This window comes from Homalodisca vitripennis, chromosome X (genome assembly GCF_021130785.1).
Source record: "Homalodisca vitripennis isolate AUS2020 chromosome X, UT_GWSS_2.1, whole genome shotgun sequence".
Lineage (NCBI taxonomy): Eukaryota > Metazoa > Arthropoda > Insecta > Hemiptera > Cicadellidae > Homalodisca > Homalodisca vitripennis.
Window position 1 is genome coordinate 63,446,674 of NC_060215.1, and position 16,541 is coordinate 63,463,214.

Consider the following 16,541-nt stretch of genomic DNA (forward strand, 5'->3'; position numbering starts at 1 on the left):
CTCAGATGTAGTCAAATGGACAGTAGCCCTCCTAAAAAGCAGACAAGTAAAGTTAAAGTACGGAGACGAATCTGCCGCAATCACGGCCCGGAAAGGCTGCCCCAGGGGGGAGTTCTGTCTCCTCTCCTGTGGGCGATGGTTGTAGATGATCTTTTTAGGAAAGCAGAGAAGAGGGGAACAAGGCTACTATGCTATGCGGACGACCTAGTGCTTATGGTCAAAGGAAAAAAGAAAGGCACGCTGGAACGTTTAATTCAAGAAGAATTAAACCTCATAAGCAACTGGTGTCATGGGGAAGGTCTACGGATCAACCTATCTAAAACAAATATGATAACCTTTACCAGGAAAAGAAAGCTCCAGCTAACACAACCCGTCCTGGAAGGAATCAGAAGAATACAAATAAAGGAAGTGAAATATCTTGGTATAATCCTTGGATAGAGGCTCACTTGGAACTCACATATTGAGAACATAATATCCAAAGCAACAATGGCCCTTGGAGCTTGTAAGAGACTATTTGGATTTAAATGGGGATTGAAACCCAAAATGATATACTGGACCTATGAAACTATAATAAAACCAATGGTCACATATGCTGCTGAAAGTAGAACAAACAACAGCTGCTAAAAGGCTACAGAGTCTTCAAAGGCTAGCTTGCTTAAGCGTTACAGGAGCGATGAGCTCCTGCCCATCAGTAGCAATTGAAGTGGTCCTGGGATACACTGGGGCAGGAGCGGCTTCAGCCGCTCTAAGCGCAATGAAGCTTCTAGGAACATAGGTAATAAATACTACCTCCTTAGAAGGTCACATGAAGATAAGCAGGAATTTCCTGAGGCTGAAATGCTAATGTGTCAGAAGCAATGGTTAAGAAATATTCCTTTGACAAACCATATACGGTCTCTATCGATGGATTAAAAAGGAGGCCTACCCTACAAAAGGAGTCCTGAAGTTTTACACAGATGGTTCACGCCTTGACTTAGGGCAGGATACGGAATATACGGACCAGGAGTTAACATGGCAGTGCCCCTGGGAAAAAATGCCACTGTCTTCCAAGCGGAAGTCATGGCAATAGACTCATGCTCCAGAAGACTCATACAAATTAGGACAAAAGGATTAAAATACTTAATACTTTCTGATAGTCAGGCTGCACTAAAGGCACTTGATACCTGTTTGTTTAACTCAAAAGCAGTCTGGGAATGTAAGAATGCTCTAGCTGAGCTGGCAATGAATAACAAAGTAACACTCGGTTGGGTGCCAGGTCATGAGGGCATTCATGGAAATAAAAAAGCAGACATCCTTGCCAAAAAGGGAGCAGAGCTATAATGGTGGGGCCTGAGCCAGGTTGCGGAATAGCTTTCTCCAACAGCAAAGCTCTTGTTTGAGATTGGGAAAAGAGGATAAGAAACATTAATTGGAGTAGAGCTTCAGGATTAAGACTATCCAAGATATTTATCTATTCTTACGTTAAAGGGTGAGCAGCTCCCTTGGATCAGAGTAAGGAGGATAGTAGACTGATATTAGGGATGTTGACAGGACATGGCTCCCTAAGGAAACATCTTATGAGGGTGGGCCTTAGCCAGACTGACGAATGTAGACTCTGTGGAGAAGAGGAGGAATGAGCAGAGCATATTTGGTTAGATTGTCCTGTCATCTTAGAAATTCGGAAAAGATTCCTGGAGCATATCTCCTCAGCCCCAAGGATATCAGAGAACAGGAGCCCTCAATTCTGATAGGCTTCTGCAAAAGCCTTGGACTTTAAGGACACAAATTTAAGTAAAGGAGGTGCAAAGGTCCTTTTAGGACTAAGCGCGGGGACAAACTATCCTTTTCCCTCAGGCAAAAAAATAAAAATAAAAAAAGGAGGGTGAACTATTGGTATTGTTCCAAGGGTCTTGCTGGTCAAGCTACACTTATGTTTGAGACTAATTTTTTGAATAATGCTATGTTTAACCGTTAACAGCCATTACCGGTCAACAGAAATATTCTCCTGTATAGTGTGTTGTGTGATAATAAACTAAAAAACAGCTAGACTCTGGACTAATGGACTCTGAAAAAGTTCAAACATTAAAAAAAAGACAAGTGATTCAGGAGAATTTACAGATAAGAGTTAACATTGATGACAAAGCACACGGGGCAGTACCTCTGGCTTGGATCCTCCACTGAGCTCTCACAGCATCGAGACTCAGTGTCCATGGGTGCATGGGCATTTGGAGTCACCGCTATCCTATTTGGCGTGGGGGGAGGACAAATGGTACAAGCAGGAGTCACTTATCTCGGACCAAAAGAAATTCCCCAGAACTAATCGAAACAACGCCCGCACTTTGTTCAGAGAGACCGCACAAGAACAGGTCATATCAAGAACGACACCGATGGCACACAATATCCATCGTGCAAATGCTACCCTAAACTATCAGACTATGCCATGTCAATTGGTCAATGAGAAATTAACGTCGGGGTTCAAAGTAAAACTTAGGCCAGCTTAATGATTATTTTAGAGAAGAGAAATGCAAACTGAACTAGTTTAAATAATAAAATTGAAACTTATTCCAACTAAACATAATTATAAATTTTATACACCTCCGGTTGAAGAAAGCATGATCAAAAAGTTAGATTTTCCATAAATAGTGTGCCATATTGGCTAATCGTGTCTTGGATGTCCATTTTTACCATGGGAGTCTAACAGGAGCTTGCTATTTTAGTTTAAGAAGTTTGGTTTCCCACTATTGCTGATTTGCTTCTGAATGTGAGAATACAACTTATGTTCCAACAAGATGGAGCTCCGGCAGACAACACTCAGGAAGCCGCTGACTTTCTGAATATCACTTTCCAGATTGAGTAATAGCCCATACATTCCACATTGTAATGAAAAAATGTTGCTCTCCGAGTTAAATTTGTTTTGTTTGTGAATGGTAAAATATGCCTTTTTAATAACGGTTGAAAAGGGAGTTTCTGAAACTTTCAGTGCTCCTAGCGGTAAAACAGTTAAATATAACAGAGTAACTCCAAGAAAGAATTGTATGTTAAACTCAAATCTGTCAGAGAAAAGTGGGAGTTTTTCTAAAAAAATTTCTAAGTTTACAGAATATTGACAGAATTTTAAAATTTTAACCACGCAATTCTAATAAGCATAAAAATAAATTAAAGAACCTAACTTAAAGTTTGCTGCAAATTTTATACTTTCTGAGATTCCAATGGTGGCCACCTTGAATTAATCACCACGAAGAAAGATTTGTTTTTAAACAGTTGAATGTTATATAGTTTATGCATGTATGTTTTAGGTACTAGTGAACATTTGAGAAGAGTAGTAAGTGAGCAGAACCTGTTGGAAACAACTACAGTACAAGCATCTACACCTAGGCATAATGTTGTTAATAGTGTTAATTTAATATCCTGAAACAGGAAAGAAAACAAGGTGTATTCCTAAAAAATCATGTACAGATCCTATAGTGAAGAGGTTGCTATTTTTGAAGTGTTTGAAGATGTTTTGTGTACAGTTTTTGTATTGTAGAAGCAGAAGTTTTACTTATAAGTGTATCTTTAGGTTATGATAGAAAAGGTGCTTTTAAAGTCAAGAGGCCTTCCTTTAGAAGATGTCTAGTCGAAGTAACTAGCCATCTTACTTGTTATATGAGATATAATTTTAATCCTGTGTATACTAGACTATAGACTAGAAATCCTGTTATTTTCAATAGAAAATAAAAACAATGACTTTAAATAATGTAAGAAAGTATAAAAATGTGTGGTTTACTCTCCTAAATGTATTACAATTTTGATACATTTATTAACATTGTATTCATCTTACCAATATTGCTGTAAAACAGTTAAACATTGTATAAAAACTGTACTACAAGAAATATTGTTGTCACTTAAGTATAATAAATTTACTAAAGTACAATTTCATCAGTTGTCAAAGTCAAAAACATTTTTTATTAAAAATATTATCTAGATCTGCAATACACCCAGAGTACAAAGCAGTACAGATACTCATATGTTTAATTTAAAATGACAGTTAAAGTTGTTGAATGTTGTGATTGTTGAAGCTCCCTCTAGATGAATAATTTATTTAGTGTATGAAATGGATGGATTGTCTTCAAGTCTGGTTTTCAGTTCTTTAGAAATTTTGGTCTTTGAGTAATTTAGATTTTGTGGTGTTTTAGTCTGCTTAGCTCCTTGCGTAAGTTGTTGAATATCTTGTAACATAGGGCACCCATGTAACTTGGCTTCTTTTCCACCAGGCTGTCATTGTGAACAAGCAAGTAGCAGTTGGAAGCATGCATTATGTTGTGGAGATAAACATTGTATGTCATTGCTGCTGGTGTCCTGATATCTACAGATTGCTTATAATCTTTAATGTTTTTTTCTGAAGGACCAGAACTCTTTGTAAGTTTTTGAATTTGGTATTTCTCCAGACTGCAATTCTATAACAAAGGTGGATTCAAAAAGGAAAAATAGTTTATTTACGTTTTGTTGTATCACTTATGCTTTTGATCCTCTATGTTATATACATCCCCACACTAAGCTTGTTGCAGAGGGAATAATATGCAGCGTCCAAATGACACCATTAACTGTTACACCTAGATATATAATGGAGCTGAACTGATTTCTGCCAGATGTAATATAATAGACTCTCACTGTTCTTCAATGTTTTCCAAGAATTAGTTTTTAGTTTTCCCTTTGTTTACAACCAGGTAATTGCTGTGGCAGTGTTGAATGACCATATTCAGGACTGCATATGCTCCTATTTCAAGTTGTTCAGAAGTCTTTCTGTCCAGTAGCAGCTATGCGTCATCATCAAACAAGTGTCTTGTTATAGTCTTGAATGTACTGTGTGAAGTCATTTGAGAAAAAAAAGAATGAAAAGCTCAGATTCTTGGGACAGTCCTCAGTTGGTATTCTTAGGTTTTTATTGTTCTGTCTTTCCAATGCTCTTATGCTTTTTCTAAAATCGAGCATCTTACTGTTGTATAACTGGTAAACTACTTTTTCGCTGTCTTGAATTTTAAGTGATTTTAATTTCTTTGTAAGATGTAAGAATGCAGTTAAGATTGCCATGGAAGTAATATCCTCTTCAAGCTGATATAATGCTATGACTGATTTTATAGTCCAAGAGCTACATTGATATGAGGATAGGAGATTATTGACAGATTTTAAGTAGCATACTCAGTGGTGTTTCAATTATTTTGATAAGGTAAAAATTAATGAAATTGACCTGTAACGTGATGCTTGGGTTTAAACTCAGTGTTTAAAATTTGGGCACACTTTAGGTAGTAAGGGGAAAACTTCTGTGCGCAAAATGATATATTGGTAACATCTACCAACAGGTTGACCAACTTTACAGATTTTAACTAATCTTTATTTAATAGACGTGATGAGAATAAACATGAATCTAAAGGTTGTACAAGACACATATAAGGAAGGGTGTGATAGATGTTCTTGATGCTTTGACCATAAACAGGTAAATTTCTTTCTTTCTAACTATAATAATGGAAAATTGGGTTCCATAAGGTGGCCAGCCATTGCACGCTGTCCTAGTAAGTTTACCCGTTCGACAGAGGCATTTGTTTCTTTCCTCTAGGATCTTTTGAGCTGTGAGGAAGTTCTGGCATCCAACATCCCTCTCTTTGTAGTGGAGTGTGCTTCCAACATTTATTTATTGGGATTAGTAACAACAACACATCTCTGGCTGATATTTAACAATCTGAACTGGTAGAAAAACATGCTGCATCCAGTCTTCATACCTTTCTTTACAAAGAATTCTGTATGGTCCATTCATACATTTTAACCTAGTTGACACAACTAGAATACAAGACTTTATTTCCTTCAGCAATACTTTTTTAGCTTTACTAGTTGTAGTGTATGCCAGTTTACAGTATCTCTCTTCTTAGTAGACCTAACTCTTACACCTTTGACCGGAAACCAATTCAGTATTAAAAATTTGTATCCTTTACATCATCAAACTTATTTCATTGTTCTCTTAGCTTATAGGTGGTCATAGGTGTTCTCTGGGTCAGGTTGCAGGTTTATGACTACGTCCTGTTGCTCAGCTCGCCGGGCCACTCGTAATGGTCCTCCCTGTTTTTTTGTTCAGCTCGTCAGGTCACCATGTGTGGCCCACTGTATTGCACAGTTATACAATTCAATCCTCATCCAGTTGTGACTGAAAAGTGCTGCAATCCTTCGGCCAAGGGAGGAACAATATTTATATTATTCTTTTTGCAACAGATGCAGTAGTAAATATTGTTTAGAGTTGTTTTTTATTTGAGGATGACAAAGGGAGATCTAGCAATATAAAGTGTTGATTTTTTAAAAGTTATAACATAATAAGATAACATAATAAATAATGTTTAAGTTATTTTTAAACAGTATTTTTGTAAATATTGATAGAAATTTGTTTAATAATATTTTGAATTATTAAGAATTTAAATTTATTATTAAATCTAGAAAATGCAGGTATGAAATAAAACAATTGAAGTTAAATGAATGTGGGGAGTAATATTCTGTTTAACAACTGTGGTTTAATACATCCATATCATGAATAAACATATCAAAACAGTACTTGTATACTTATTTTATCCCAGTCTCAAAAAGCGTTATTTGTTTCTACCTCAAACAACCAATTATATTTAATCTGTTTTAGTGTTGTTTTGTTTTCTTAACTAGTAGTATTATATTGCTCCTTAACCTCTGGTCTGATGGTCATACTTCAGGGTGTCAGTTCCTAAAAATAAGTATGAGCATGCAGAAAAGTAAACAATTGAGTATACAACAATGAAGTCAAGTATGAATTTTGTACAACCGATTTTGAGTGTGGAAAATATTTTTGGTTTAACATCCATAGCCCTTTAAGCACAGAAAAAGTAGTAACCCTTTTTTGTAATTCCACGTAAAATTACAGGCATATCACATGTAGTTATCATAAACGTGTGTACTGTTCCTGCATTCAGGAAAGTTGATCTTAAGGAGATATGAATTTAATATAAAAAAATACTTTCCATCTTAGTGCATTGATTTTATCAAAATCATTTGATTATAAATTATAAGAAATCTCAAATCAATTGTTTTAAAATAAGGAGATCTAACTTGCAGTGTGAGTTACAATCTTAATTGGCAATAAGTAAGTCAATGTATGTATTTCTACATGATTCTTTGGAGTCACAATAACAATTTCAGCAATCACATTTTGATGGTGTATGTAGCATTAAAAATACACAGGCAATTTAAAATTTAATTACTAAATATCGATGAGAGAAAATACATGCGAAAATATTTTATAATTTAATTAGTGATGTCATAATATAGGTAAAATAAATAATGTAATTTCTCAAGAAAGGCTGTGTGGATGTAGGAATGGTAAAGTAAGACAACAAGTTTTCTGGTAGTCCACTTTGATAAAGGTATTACAATAGGGGCAGTTTGAAGATTGCAATATTGTTCTCTCTGGCCTTGTGATTGGATAGTCGGAGGCCAATCAAAGGCGTCGGTTATAGTTAGCTGGTTAGGGGAAGGGGTCGTTATAAAAACCTTAGATACAAGCTTCTCTGCGTCTTTATGAGTATCTTTTAGTAGTTTAATTGTTGATGTTTTCGATTAACTATTAATAGTTTGCACGGGATTTTGCGTAAGTAGCTCTTTTATAGTCCAATTACAATTTTCAACTAATGTTAGCTTTATTTTACAGGGGTTACTGTGTTATTTTGATACAAAAGGGAAATAAGAAGATTTGAATTCACATAATAATTAACACAAGTTTTCAAGAGAGTACATGTCATTGCAAGTATTGTTCAAAAGAAAGTTTGTGAAGAATGATGATTGGAACTTTGGACATTTGGGTGTTTAGATGTATAATACTCAATAGCACAAAATCTAGTTGATAGGTTTTGACGGAATTTGGCATGTATTTTATTTAGGTAAAAAAATAATACATTACCATATTTTAAATTCAAAATACTACTTATTATAAAATACTTATATAAGAAGGCATTGGGTCGTCAGCATATGCGGCTGTCTGCCGTTATTGGCAACGGCGCAGTGAGTTAGGCCGAGCATCACTGGTGCTCTCTGATGCTGTCATCACTAACTACGGTTTTGTGCATGGGTGCCAACAGTCTGTATACATCAATTATCTGTTACGTAAGGCAGACTATTATATGCCTATGTTATGTTTCTTGATAAATCTGAATGTAATAGAAAATTTACATTTGAATTAATATGTGTATGGTTAAAATACCACATGCGTATACACAGTGGCGAAGCTACCTTGGGTGGCACCCGGTGCGGAAGTTGGTGGTGTCACCCCGTCGAAAGTAAAAAGCAATACATTTTATATGATAAAGGTTATGGATCATTTATTATTTATAATATTGAAGAAATATAAAAACAATAATAACTAAGACAGAAAAGGAATTGTTATACAATTAAAATTTCTTCTAATTTCTTCTTTCTAGCTTTGACAGCTGCAAACTCAGCAATAACTTCATCGAAATTTATATTTTGTATTGCCTCGTCTTCGATGGCTAATATGCCAAGATTGCTAAGCCGCGATTGGGTCATTTTTGTATGACGAAAATAGATATTTTAAAATTTTAATTTACTGAAACTCCTCTCACATGAAGCTACGGACACGCAAACTGTCATGAACAATTTCAGTGCAATCATAAGATTTGAAAGAGATCCTGTAAAATACTATTCTACAATAAACTTTAAAAAATCTAGAGACACCCAATCAGTAGCAGTAACATTAGCGGCTTTTAAGTGTCTTGGCAGTCTTGGTATCTCCAAAAGTAATTCTGTTTTTTTATTATCTATCACTATAGAAAAATACATGTTTAACAATTCACGTCAACCAAACACAACACACTTCACGAAACAAATGAGAAATGTTGCAACTGAAACGTCAAAGATCACGATTATGGGACGGGGAATCCACCACGACAGCGTCAGGCTCTTTTGCGGGAATCCCCGAATTATCAAATCAAATCAAATCAAATCTTTTTTATTGCGAAGACAATATTTACATTGTATGGCAAACGTCATGGGGTTTTTTTAAAAATTTCTAACATTCATACAAACAATACACACTCACACATACAATTTTGCAGTTACGCCTCTTTCATCCATCGCAATGCTACCCACTTAGTACTGCGGAGTCAGTCTTCTAATTGGGCGGTCTCCCAGTCGAATGCCAACAAAAACTCACCTGCATTATAGAATGCTTGTGACACCAATAGGCGTTTAAGGCGAGTCTTTAACGCCTTAGGCGTTGGGGCATCTTTAATTGAATTGGGCAGTCTGTTGAGGAAATGAACACCCGCCTGCGAGGGCAGGCGCTCATAAACCACCGTTCTGTGTCTCCCAGTTCGGTAGTTAGCACTCCCACGTGTCTCATACATGTGTATGTCCCTCTCGGCCTCTGGTTAAGGCACATTTACTCATACAAAAAAAAGTTGTTTCCAAATGTAGAGGCACGGCAGAGTCAACAGCTGCAATTTCTTGAAAGCTTCCCTGCACGACTCTCAAAATTTGATTTTGGCGATTATTCGAATTGCTTTTTTTTTGAAGTCTGAATACTCTTTGAAAACTGTGTGTTTGCGCAAGCTCCCCAAAGGACCACACCGTAAGACAGATGGGGGTAAATCAGTCCAATAATACGCCGTAATCAGTACCTGACTCGGGCAGTATTTGGCTAAAGATCTCAGAACAAAAATTCCAGAGCAGACTTTGGCGCAAACATAGTCAATATGCTCATTCCAAGTCAGCCCTCGATCAAGGTGCATTCCTAGGAATTTTGAAGAGCTGACTTCTTCCAGTGTGGAGTCATCTAACAAAATGGCAGGCCCACACTGGTTGCCCTGCGGTGCGCAAGGCAAAATTTCAAAACGTTGGTTTTTGAAGAGTTTGTTGTAAGATTGAGGCTGTGAAAGTATTGGACACAGTTGTTGATATCAACATAAGCCTGTTGTTCCAACGCTTCACTTGATGTTGCATTGAAACAGAGAGTTCGTATCATCGGCAAAACTGCACTAATTTTCCATGCAGAAGCGATGATTTAAGATCATTGACGTAAAGCAGGAAAAGCACAGGACTGAGGATGGATCCCTGTGGGACTCCGTAACTCAGTTCTATTTGTTTGGACGACTTGCTAGATATCTGAACAACTTGGGATCTGTGAGTTAAAAACGAACAAAAGCCATTTAAGAGGCACGCCTCGAATACCGTGGGACTCAAGTTTTGTCAAGCAGCGTACCGTGGTCAACGCAGTCGAATGCTTTGGACAGGTCTAAGAACACACTCATTGAGTGGTTACGACATTCAATCCCCTCTACAATCATATCGACAAGACTCACGACTGCGTCTGTTGTCGATTTGCCCTTCCTGAATCCAAATTGTTCACTTGAGAGCTGATTGCATTTGTCCAAAAACCGAAGCATTCTTATAAGAAAAAGCTTTTCAAAAATTTTGCTCAGCACTGGCAAAATTGAGACAGGCCGGTAGTTAGTGATTGAAGTTGGGTCGTCCTTCTTGAAAATTGGAACAACTTTAGCAATTTTCAGGAGAGAGGGGAACACTCCTGTTTGGAATGAATAGTTTACCAATTGAGTTAAAGGTCTCACTAAATGCTTGCAGCATTTTTTTATGAGCCACGGGGACATTAGATTGAGGTCATTTGATTTTTTGGCTGGGAGCTGCTGAATAATTCGGTGAAGCTCATCCTCAACGACAGGAGCCAACGCCATTGACGATGTGGGGCTCTGTCTTCGCGAGGGGCGTACTTGGGGTTCAGATGGCCGAGGACCCTGCCCACCAGCAACGGGATGCGAAAAATCCATTGAACTGATTGGCAATCTCTGTTTCGTCCTCCACAAGCCTATCCCCAATTTTAATTTTAATTTCTTTGTGAGCTTTTGTTTTATTGTTAATGATGCCCCAAATTGTTTTTTGAAACGTTTTTGGAAGAGAGAATGGATTTTGAGACATCATATGCTTTTGCGGCTTGAATCACTTTCCTGTATATTTTTTTATAATTTTTTGAAAAAAATTTTGAATTGTTCGCTTGAAGTATTTTTATAAACTTCGGAGAAGAATTTTAGTTTCTCTCTAGAAACTAAAATACCCTTGTGATCAGTTGTTTTTTTTTTATTTGTGTGCAAACATTGATCGTTTTTGTAGGGCAGCAGATGTTAATGTGGAAATTTAGAGTGTCGTTAAACAATTTAAATTGCTGCTCTACAGTTGAAATGAATTTAGAAAATCCCATCTTTCGTTAGAAAGGGAAATGTTGAGGTGAGCAATGTTTTCTGGCCTTATGTCTCTTACTGTTTGTTTAATTTTTGGGGCTCCCTTTTGAATTGTACCCCACTAATGATGGCTTCTTGGCCATAGTGGTCTGAAATAGCTGTATTCACCACATACACTGCGACACTTGGGTGGTTGGTTATGATGTTGTCGATAGCCGATTTTGTTGTAGCCGTCACTCTCGTCGGAGTTTTGACTAGCAACTCCAGGTCAAATGACCTTAGTAAATCGACTAATCGAATTGTGGAATGGTGAGTGTTATCAAGGCGTCTATGTTGAGATCCCCCATCACGACAAATTTCTTGACGTTGTTTAGTCAGGCATGTCAATAATTTTTCGAATTTAGAAAAAAAGATGTCTTCATTACCACTGGGAGACCTATAAATTCCGATCACGGAGTAATTTTGATTGTGTCGTTTGAAGTTTGATCCGACTGCTTCAAAATCTTTTTCGGTTGATTGTTTGGATCGGAAAAGGTTGTAGATAACAGATTTTGTTTAAGAAAAATAGCAACTCCTCCTCCTTTGGAGTGGTTTCGACAAAACGCGGAAGCCAATTTGTAATTTTGGGATTTTGCACAGTGCGATGTTCTCCATGTTGAAACCACTTTCGGTTACTACAAGCAGATCAGTTTTCAGATCCTCGCACATAAGTTAATTTGGTCCAGTTTGTTGGTTGCAAATTGAGAATTTTGATGAAGCAGTCTGAATTCAGTTTGTTTTTTGAGTGTTTGTTTGTTTTAATTGAGTTTTGTTAGTCAATTTTGTCCGCTGTTTCCAAGTGGGTCCCTAAAAAAACAGCATTTGGAGATGAAGATCTTACTGCATCTGCGTAGCTGTCGTGGGGTAGTGTCCAAGGTGTAGTCGGACTGGGTGGCACACAGGGAACCGCAGTGTCAGTAGTCAACCCCGGCGACAGTGTCGGCGGAGACTGCGGCTCCGCGGTGGCGATGCTCGGAGACCAGCTGGGGCAGCAGATGACGGCAGAGGCAAAGATGGTGGCGGCTGTGTCCGGCCCACAGAGACGGAGCTTGCCCTCCTCAAACCATCCACCACAAGTCGAGCCAGTAGCCGCTTTCCCTCCCATTGTCAGATGCTGCCCATGGCGCGAGTGGAAGTGCCGCCTCCCGATGGTGTTGAAGTCCAGCAATACGGATCCTTCACATCTGGCACACAACTCCCTGATGTAGTGGTTGACCAGGTTAGTCTGCTTGTTTTATGGGGGGTGGTCGGTGGAGAGGTCGTGGCGATATGGCACCGTCGACACCCACGACCTTCGCTGTGGAGGTGCGCACGATGATCTGCTGCTCCAGGTGCTGAAAGATTGGAGATGATTCGCCGGCTCCGACGTCATCGCTCCGGCAATGAGGACACAGCAGCTTCCCGGAAGAGGGGACTGCCCGCCCTCAACCCCACCCAACAGGCCGGCCCCAGCTTGCACACCCCGAACACACTTCGTCTTCGCGGTGACGAGGGACTGGACAAGTCCAGCCAAAGAGCGAACATGCTATCCCCCTCGACAGTCACTGTTGAGAAGACCACTGGCGTAACAGATGTCTCGGTGTTGCGTGTTTTCTGCTTGGGTTGCTTTTTTTGTCGTTTTTGTTTATTTTTATTTTGTTCATGCTTTTTTCATGTTTAGATTTTTTTAAAGTAGTTATTTTAGGAGTGATGGTTTCAATTACTTCCGCGGTTTTACTCAATATGTCATATTTGTTTTGTATTTTTATTGTTTGATTCTTTTTATTCCTGCAAACAGTCCATTGAGTGGAATTTTCCTCTTTCGCCTCTTTACAAGTGCAACTGCTTTTTCCCGATTTCAGTACTTCGATCTCCGCTTCCAACACTTCGATGTGTGTTTTGGAGGCTATTTACAAGGTCGCGAAGCCTCAGTTGCACTGTTTGTTTTTGCATTCGGATGACCGCTGCTCGCCGGGTTCAATCGGTACAGTTTCAGCTTCGGAAGATGAAGTTGAGGGTGTCTCATTCCGCGAGGGATTCACAACGAACAGTTCTTCATCAGTAAACTGTAGCAGGCGCCTATCCGACTCAATCGTATGGTCCAATACGTCATGCAACTGCTTGCGGAGTTCGGCTACCTGAGTCCTCAGAGAGGAGTTCTCCGCTTGTATCTCAGTCAAAACAAGTTGATTTAGCGTATTAGGGTGAGGGCCGTCTGGTAATGAGGATTCCACATTACTTGTAGTTGGAGTCGCGGGCTGAGTCGGCGTGACAACAGCGTTAACTAGGAGCAGCAGCAGACGAGTGGTGTGGACGCCGCGGAAGTGTGAGGCGAGAAGTTCGCAGTCACAGACGACAGTGTGAAACATTGTGAAGAGGAACACTGCTAGGTGTGGAGCAGGTCGCTGGAGATAAAGTGGACGAGGAAGTTGACTGCGCGTGGCCCGGAGATCTCATCTGTCGCATCGTGACGGCATGCGCTCCTGTGTGTTTCTCATTAACAATTGACATTCGAGTCAAATTTGCATCCGTTTTTATAGACGCACCACAGTTCTTGCCAGTCAGACAGCGCCAGTTTATATCTCCTGATTTTAAAGTTCTTTAAAATCTCTTAAAAATCGATTATACATCGAGGTGAGCTAGTGCTAGTGGAGGAATTCCCAAAAAAGAAATTTTTTGCTAGCGAATTATTTTTGTTTGTTTGTACATTGTTCTTAAAGTTGTCCGTCCTCGGTGAGCCCAGAGCTTGAAACAGCCTTAAAAATACATTAGAATTGCTGAAAGTCGAAAATAAATGCTTGAAAATTCAGCTAAGTATATGTTCTTGTAGGAAATCCAGTCATGAACAGCCGTGGCTGGAAGTAAGAACCGAGATACACAAAGCCCCAATAATAACTATAAAAAAGTTAAATAAAATAAATTAAAAAAGATAGGATCCAGTTCATAAACCAATCAAAAAGCCAACAGATCAACCAAAAACCCCAACAAGAAAAAAAACTTCAAAAAAGGCCTGAACTATCTCACCCAGCAACCAGACATCATCTGAGTTTTCAGGTGTTAGAAATCATGTAGGACAGTCACGCCCGGCACCCTGCCGACCTGGTGTAGCGGCGAGTAGCGGTGAACACTATTTGTGACCGGTGTCTGTAAGCCGGGGAAAAACTGCCAGACACCCACCACATTCAGCGGCCCGATAACTCCAAACAGCTGTAGGGTCTTAATCACGGGCATTAACAACATTGCGGCGGGTGATCACAACAACATCATCACCAAGATCCTGGAACAGCGCTTCACCGCCCACCTCGGCTCAGCCCATGTCGTGATCTTGACCGTGCCGCTTCGCCATTACCTACTTGCGGATCATCTGGTGAACCGGCAGACAGCCCTCGTCAACTTCTTCATTGAAGAGCTGTGGGTCAGATATGAAGGAGTTGAGTTATTGGACTTCAATGCCATCTGAAGACGCTGGTTCACCCGTCATGGAATGCACCTTAGAATGCCCAAAAAGAAATGATTGGATGAGCTATTGGTAAGGAGCCTGATAAAGGTCAAACAGGAGATCTTCGCGGGCAACCGCCAGCTGCTCCTAGTTCTGCCTCCTGTGAGGCGCCCTCACCTACTCCTGGCTCTGCCTCCTGTGAGTCATCCTCGCCTGCCCCTGTACTGCCTCCTGTGAGTCGCCCTCGCCTTCCCCTGGCACTGCCTTCTGTGTGTCGCCCTCGCCTGCTCCTGGCACTGCCTCCTGTGATTCGCCCTCGCCTACCCCTGGTACTGCCTCCTGTGAGCCGCCCTCGCCTGCCCCTGGCACTGCCTCCTGTGTGTCACTGTCGTCTGCTGCCAGGTCGGAGATTCGTCGGACCCACCTTCAGCTGTTCTATACCCGACACCTCCCGTGCGCATCATGCACCAACACGAAAGCTACGCGGAAGCGGTGATCAACGGACTGCTGCGCTGGCCACCACTCTCAACTTAATGTATAAATAAGCAATTTTTTCAGGAGCCCCACTTATCAGCAACGGACAAAACTAACAGACGTAACTAAACGTAAATAGAAAAGTACAAATTTCCACAATAAAAATTCAATACGACTGCTTATTTATTTATTTATTATTTCAATTCCAACGGTAAACCCAATGTACAATCATAGTAAAAAAGCTTTATTTAATTTCAATAAACATTGAATCACAAAAAGTACTTGCTCCGCCGGGAGTCGAACCTGGATCTCTCACTTGCCGGGTGAATGTGCTACCATTATACCACAGAGCGCTTACTTTTTCCGATTCAATTATTTTGTATTTGGCCATATCTGTCACATATGCGTTTAAATAAGCAAACTAACATATGATCGGAAGACCAAATACCTGTCAAACGACTTTTATTTACATTAAATTGTATAAATGGCAATAGCCTAATTTAATGGTAGCAAATTCACCCGGCAAGTGAGAGATCCGGGTTCGACTCCCGGCGGAGCAAGTACTTTTTGTGATTCAATGTTTATTGAAATTATTTATATATATATATATATATGTGTGAGTTAATAAATAACAATAATACATATATGATAATTAATAATAACACAGTAATAAGTTATAATAATAAGTAAATGATAACGTAAAATACAGGTAAAAAGTGTGAAATTAAAATTTAATTATGCATATAATAGATACTCTAAATGATAAACAATAAAAAATAAATACATAAAAATAAATATATGTATACATATAAAATGTGTTTAACAAGTAAACCAAGAGTAAACTACAAACCCAGATAACAGACAATAAAACAAGATTAAAAATATTACAGGATTATTATGAGGTGTGTGTGTGTGTGTGTGTGTGTGTGTGTGTGTGTGTGTGTGTGTGTGTGTGCGCGTGCGTGCGCGCGTGCGTGCGTGCGTGCGTGCGTGTGTGTGTGTGTGTGTGTGTGTGTGTGTGTGTGTGTGTGTGTGTACGTAACACATGCCACCACTTAACAAGGCAGATCCTCATCACACAGACAACTTATGAGATTTCCTTTAAATACATTAAGATTTGCTGCAAAAAGTCTAAATGAGGGGCAGCTACATTTCCAAGGCGTTGGATCCTATTCAGAGCACTATAAAATTCATAGTTCCTGCTAGTAGATCTCCTACTAAAAAGTTCCCTTGATCTTGTTACAGAAGAGCAGCGGAAATCAATACGGCTAAGAATAGATGGGCTGTCAATCATTCCTGTGATGACTTTATACAAGAGCAGGACATCCTGAACATTCCTTCTGCATGCGAGCTAATGGAGTCCCAGAAGAGCCCTAATG

At 39.4% G+C, this 16,541-nt stretch overlaps 1 protein-coding gene across 2 annotated transcripts in view; it reads left to right on the forward strand.

The window, feature by feature from the left end:
- The window catches only part of LOC124369084, a 72,188-nt gene extending 65,636 nt beyond the window's left edge, over positions 1-6,552 (forward strand). For both annotated transcript variants that reach the window (XM_046826802.1, XM_046826803.1), the window contains exon 10: positions 3,276-6,552. In XM_046826802.1, the coding sequence (XP_046682758.1) occupies positions 3,276-3,391 (116 nt within the window). In that variant the 3' untranslated portion in view covers positions 3,392-6,552. The remainder of the gene's footprint in view (positions 1-3,275) is intronic.
- The last annotated feature ends 9,989 nt before the right edge of the window (positions 6,553-16,541 follow it).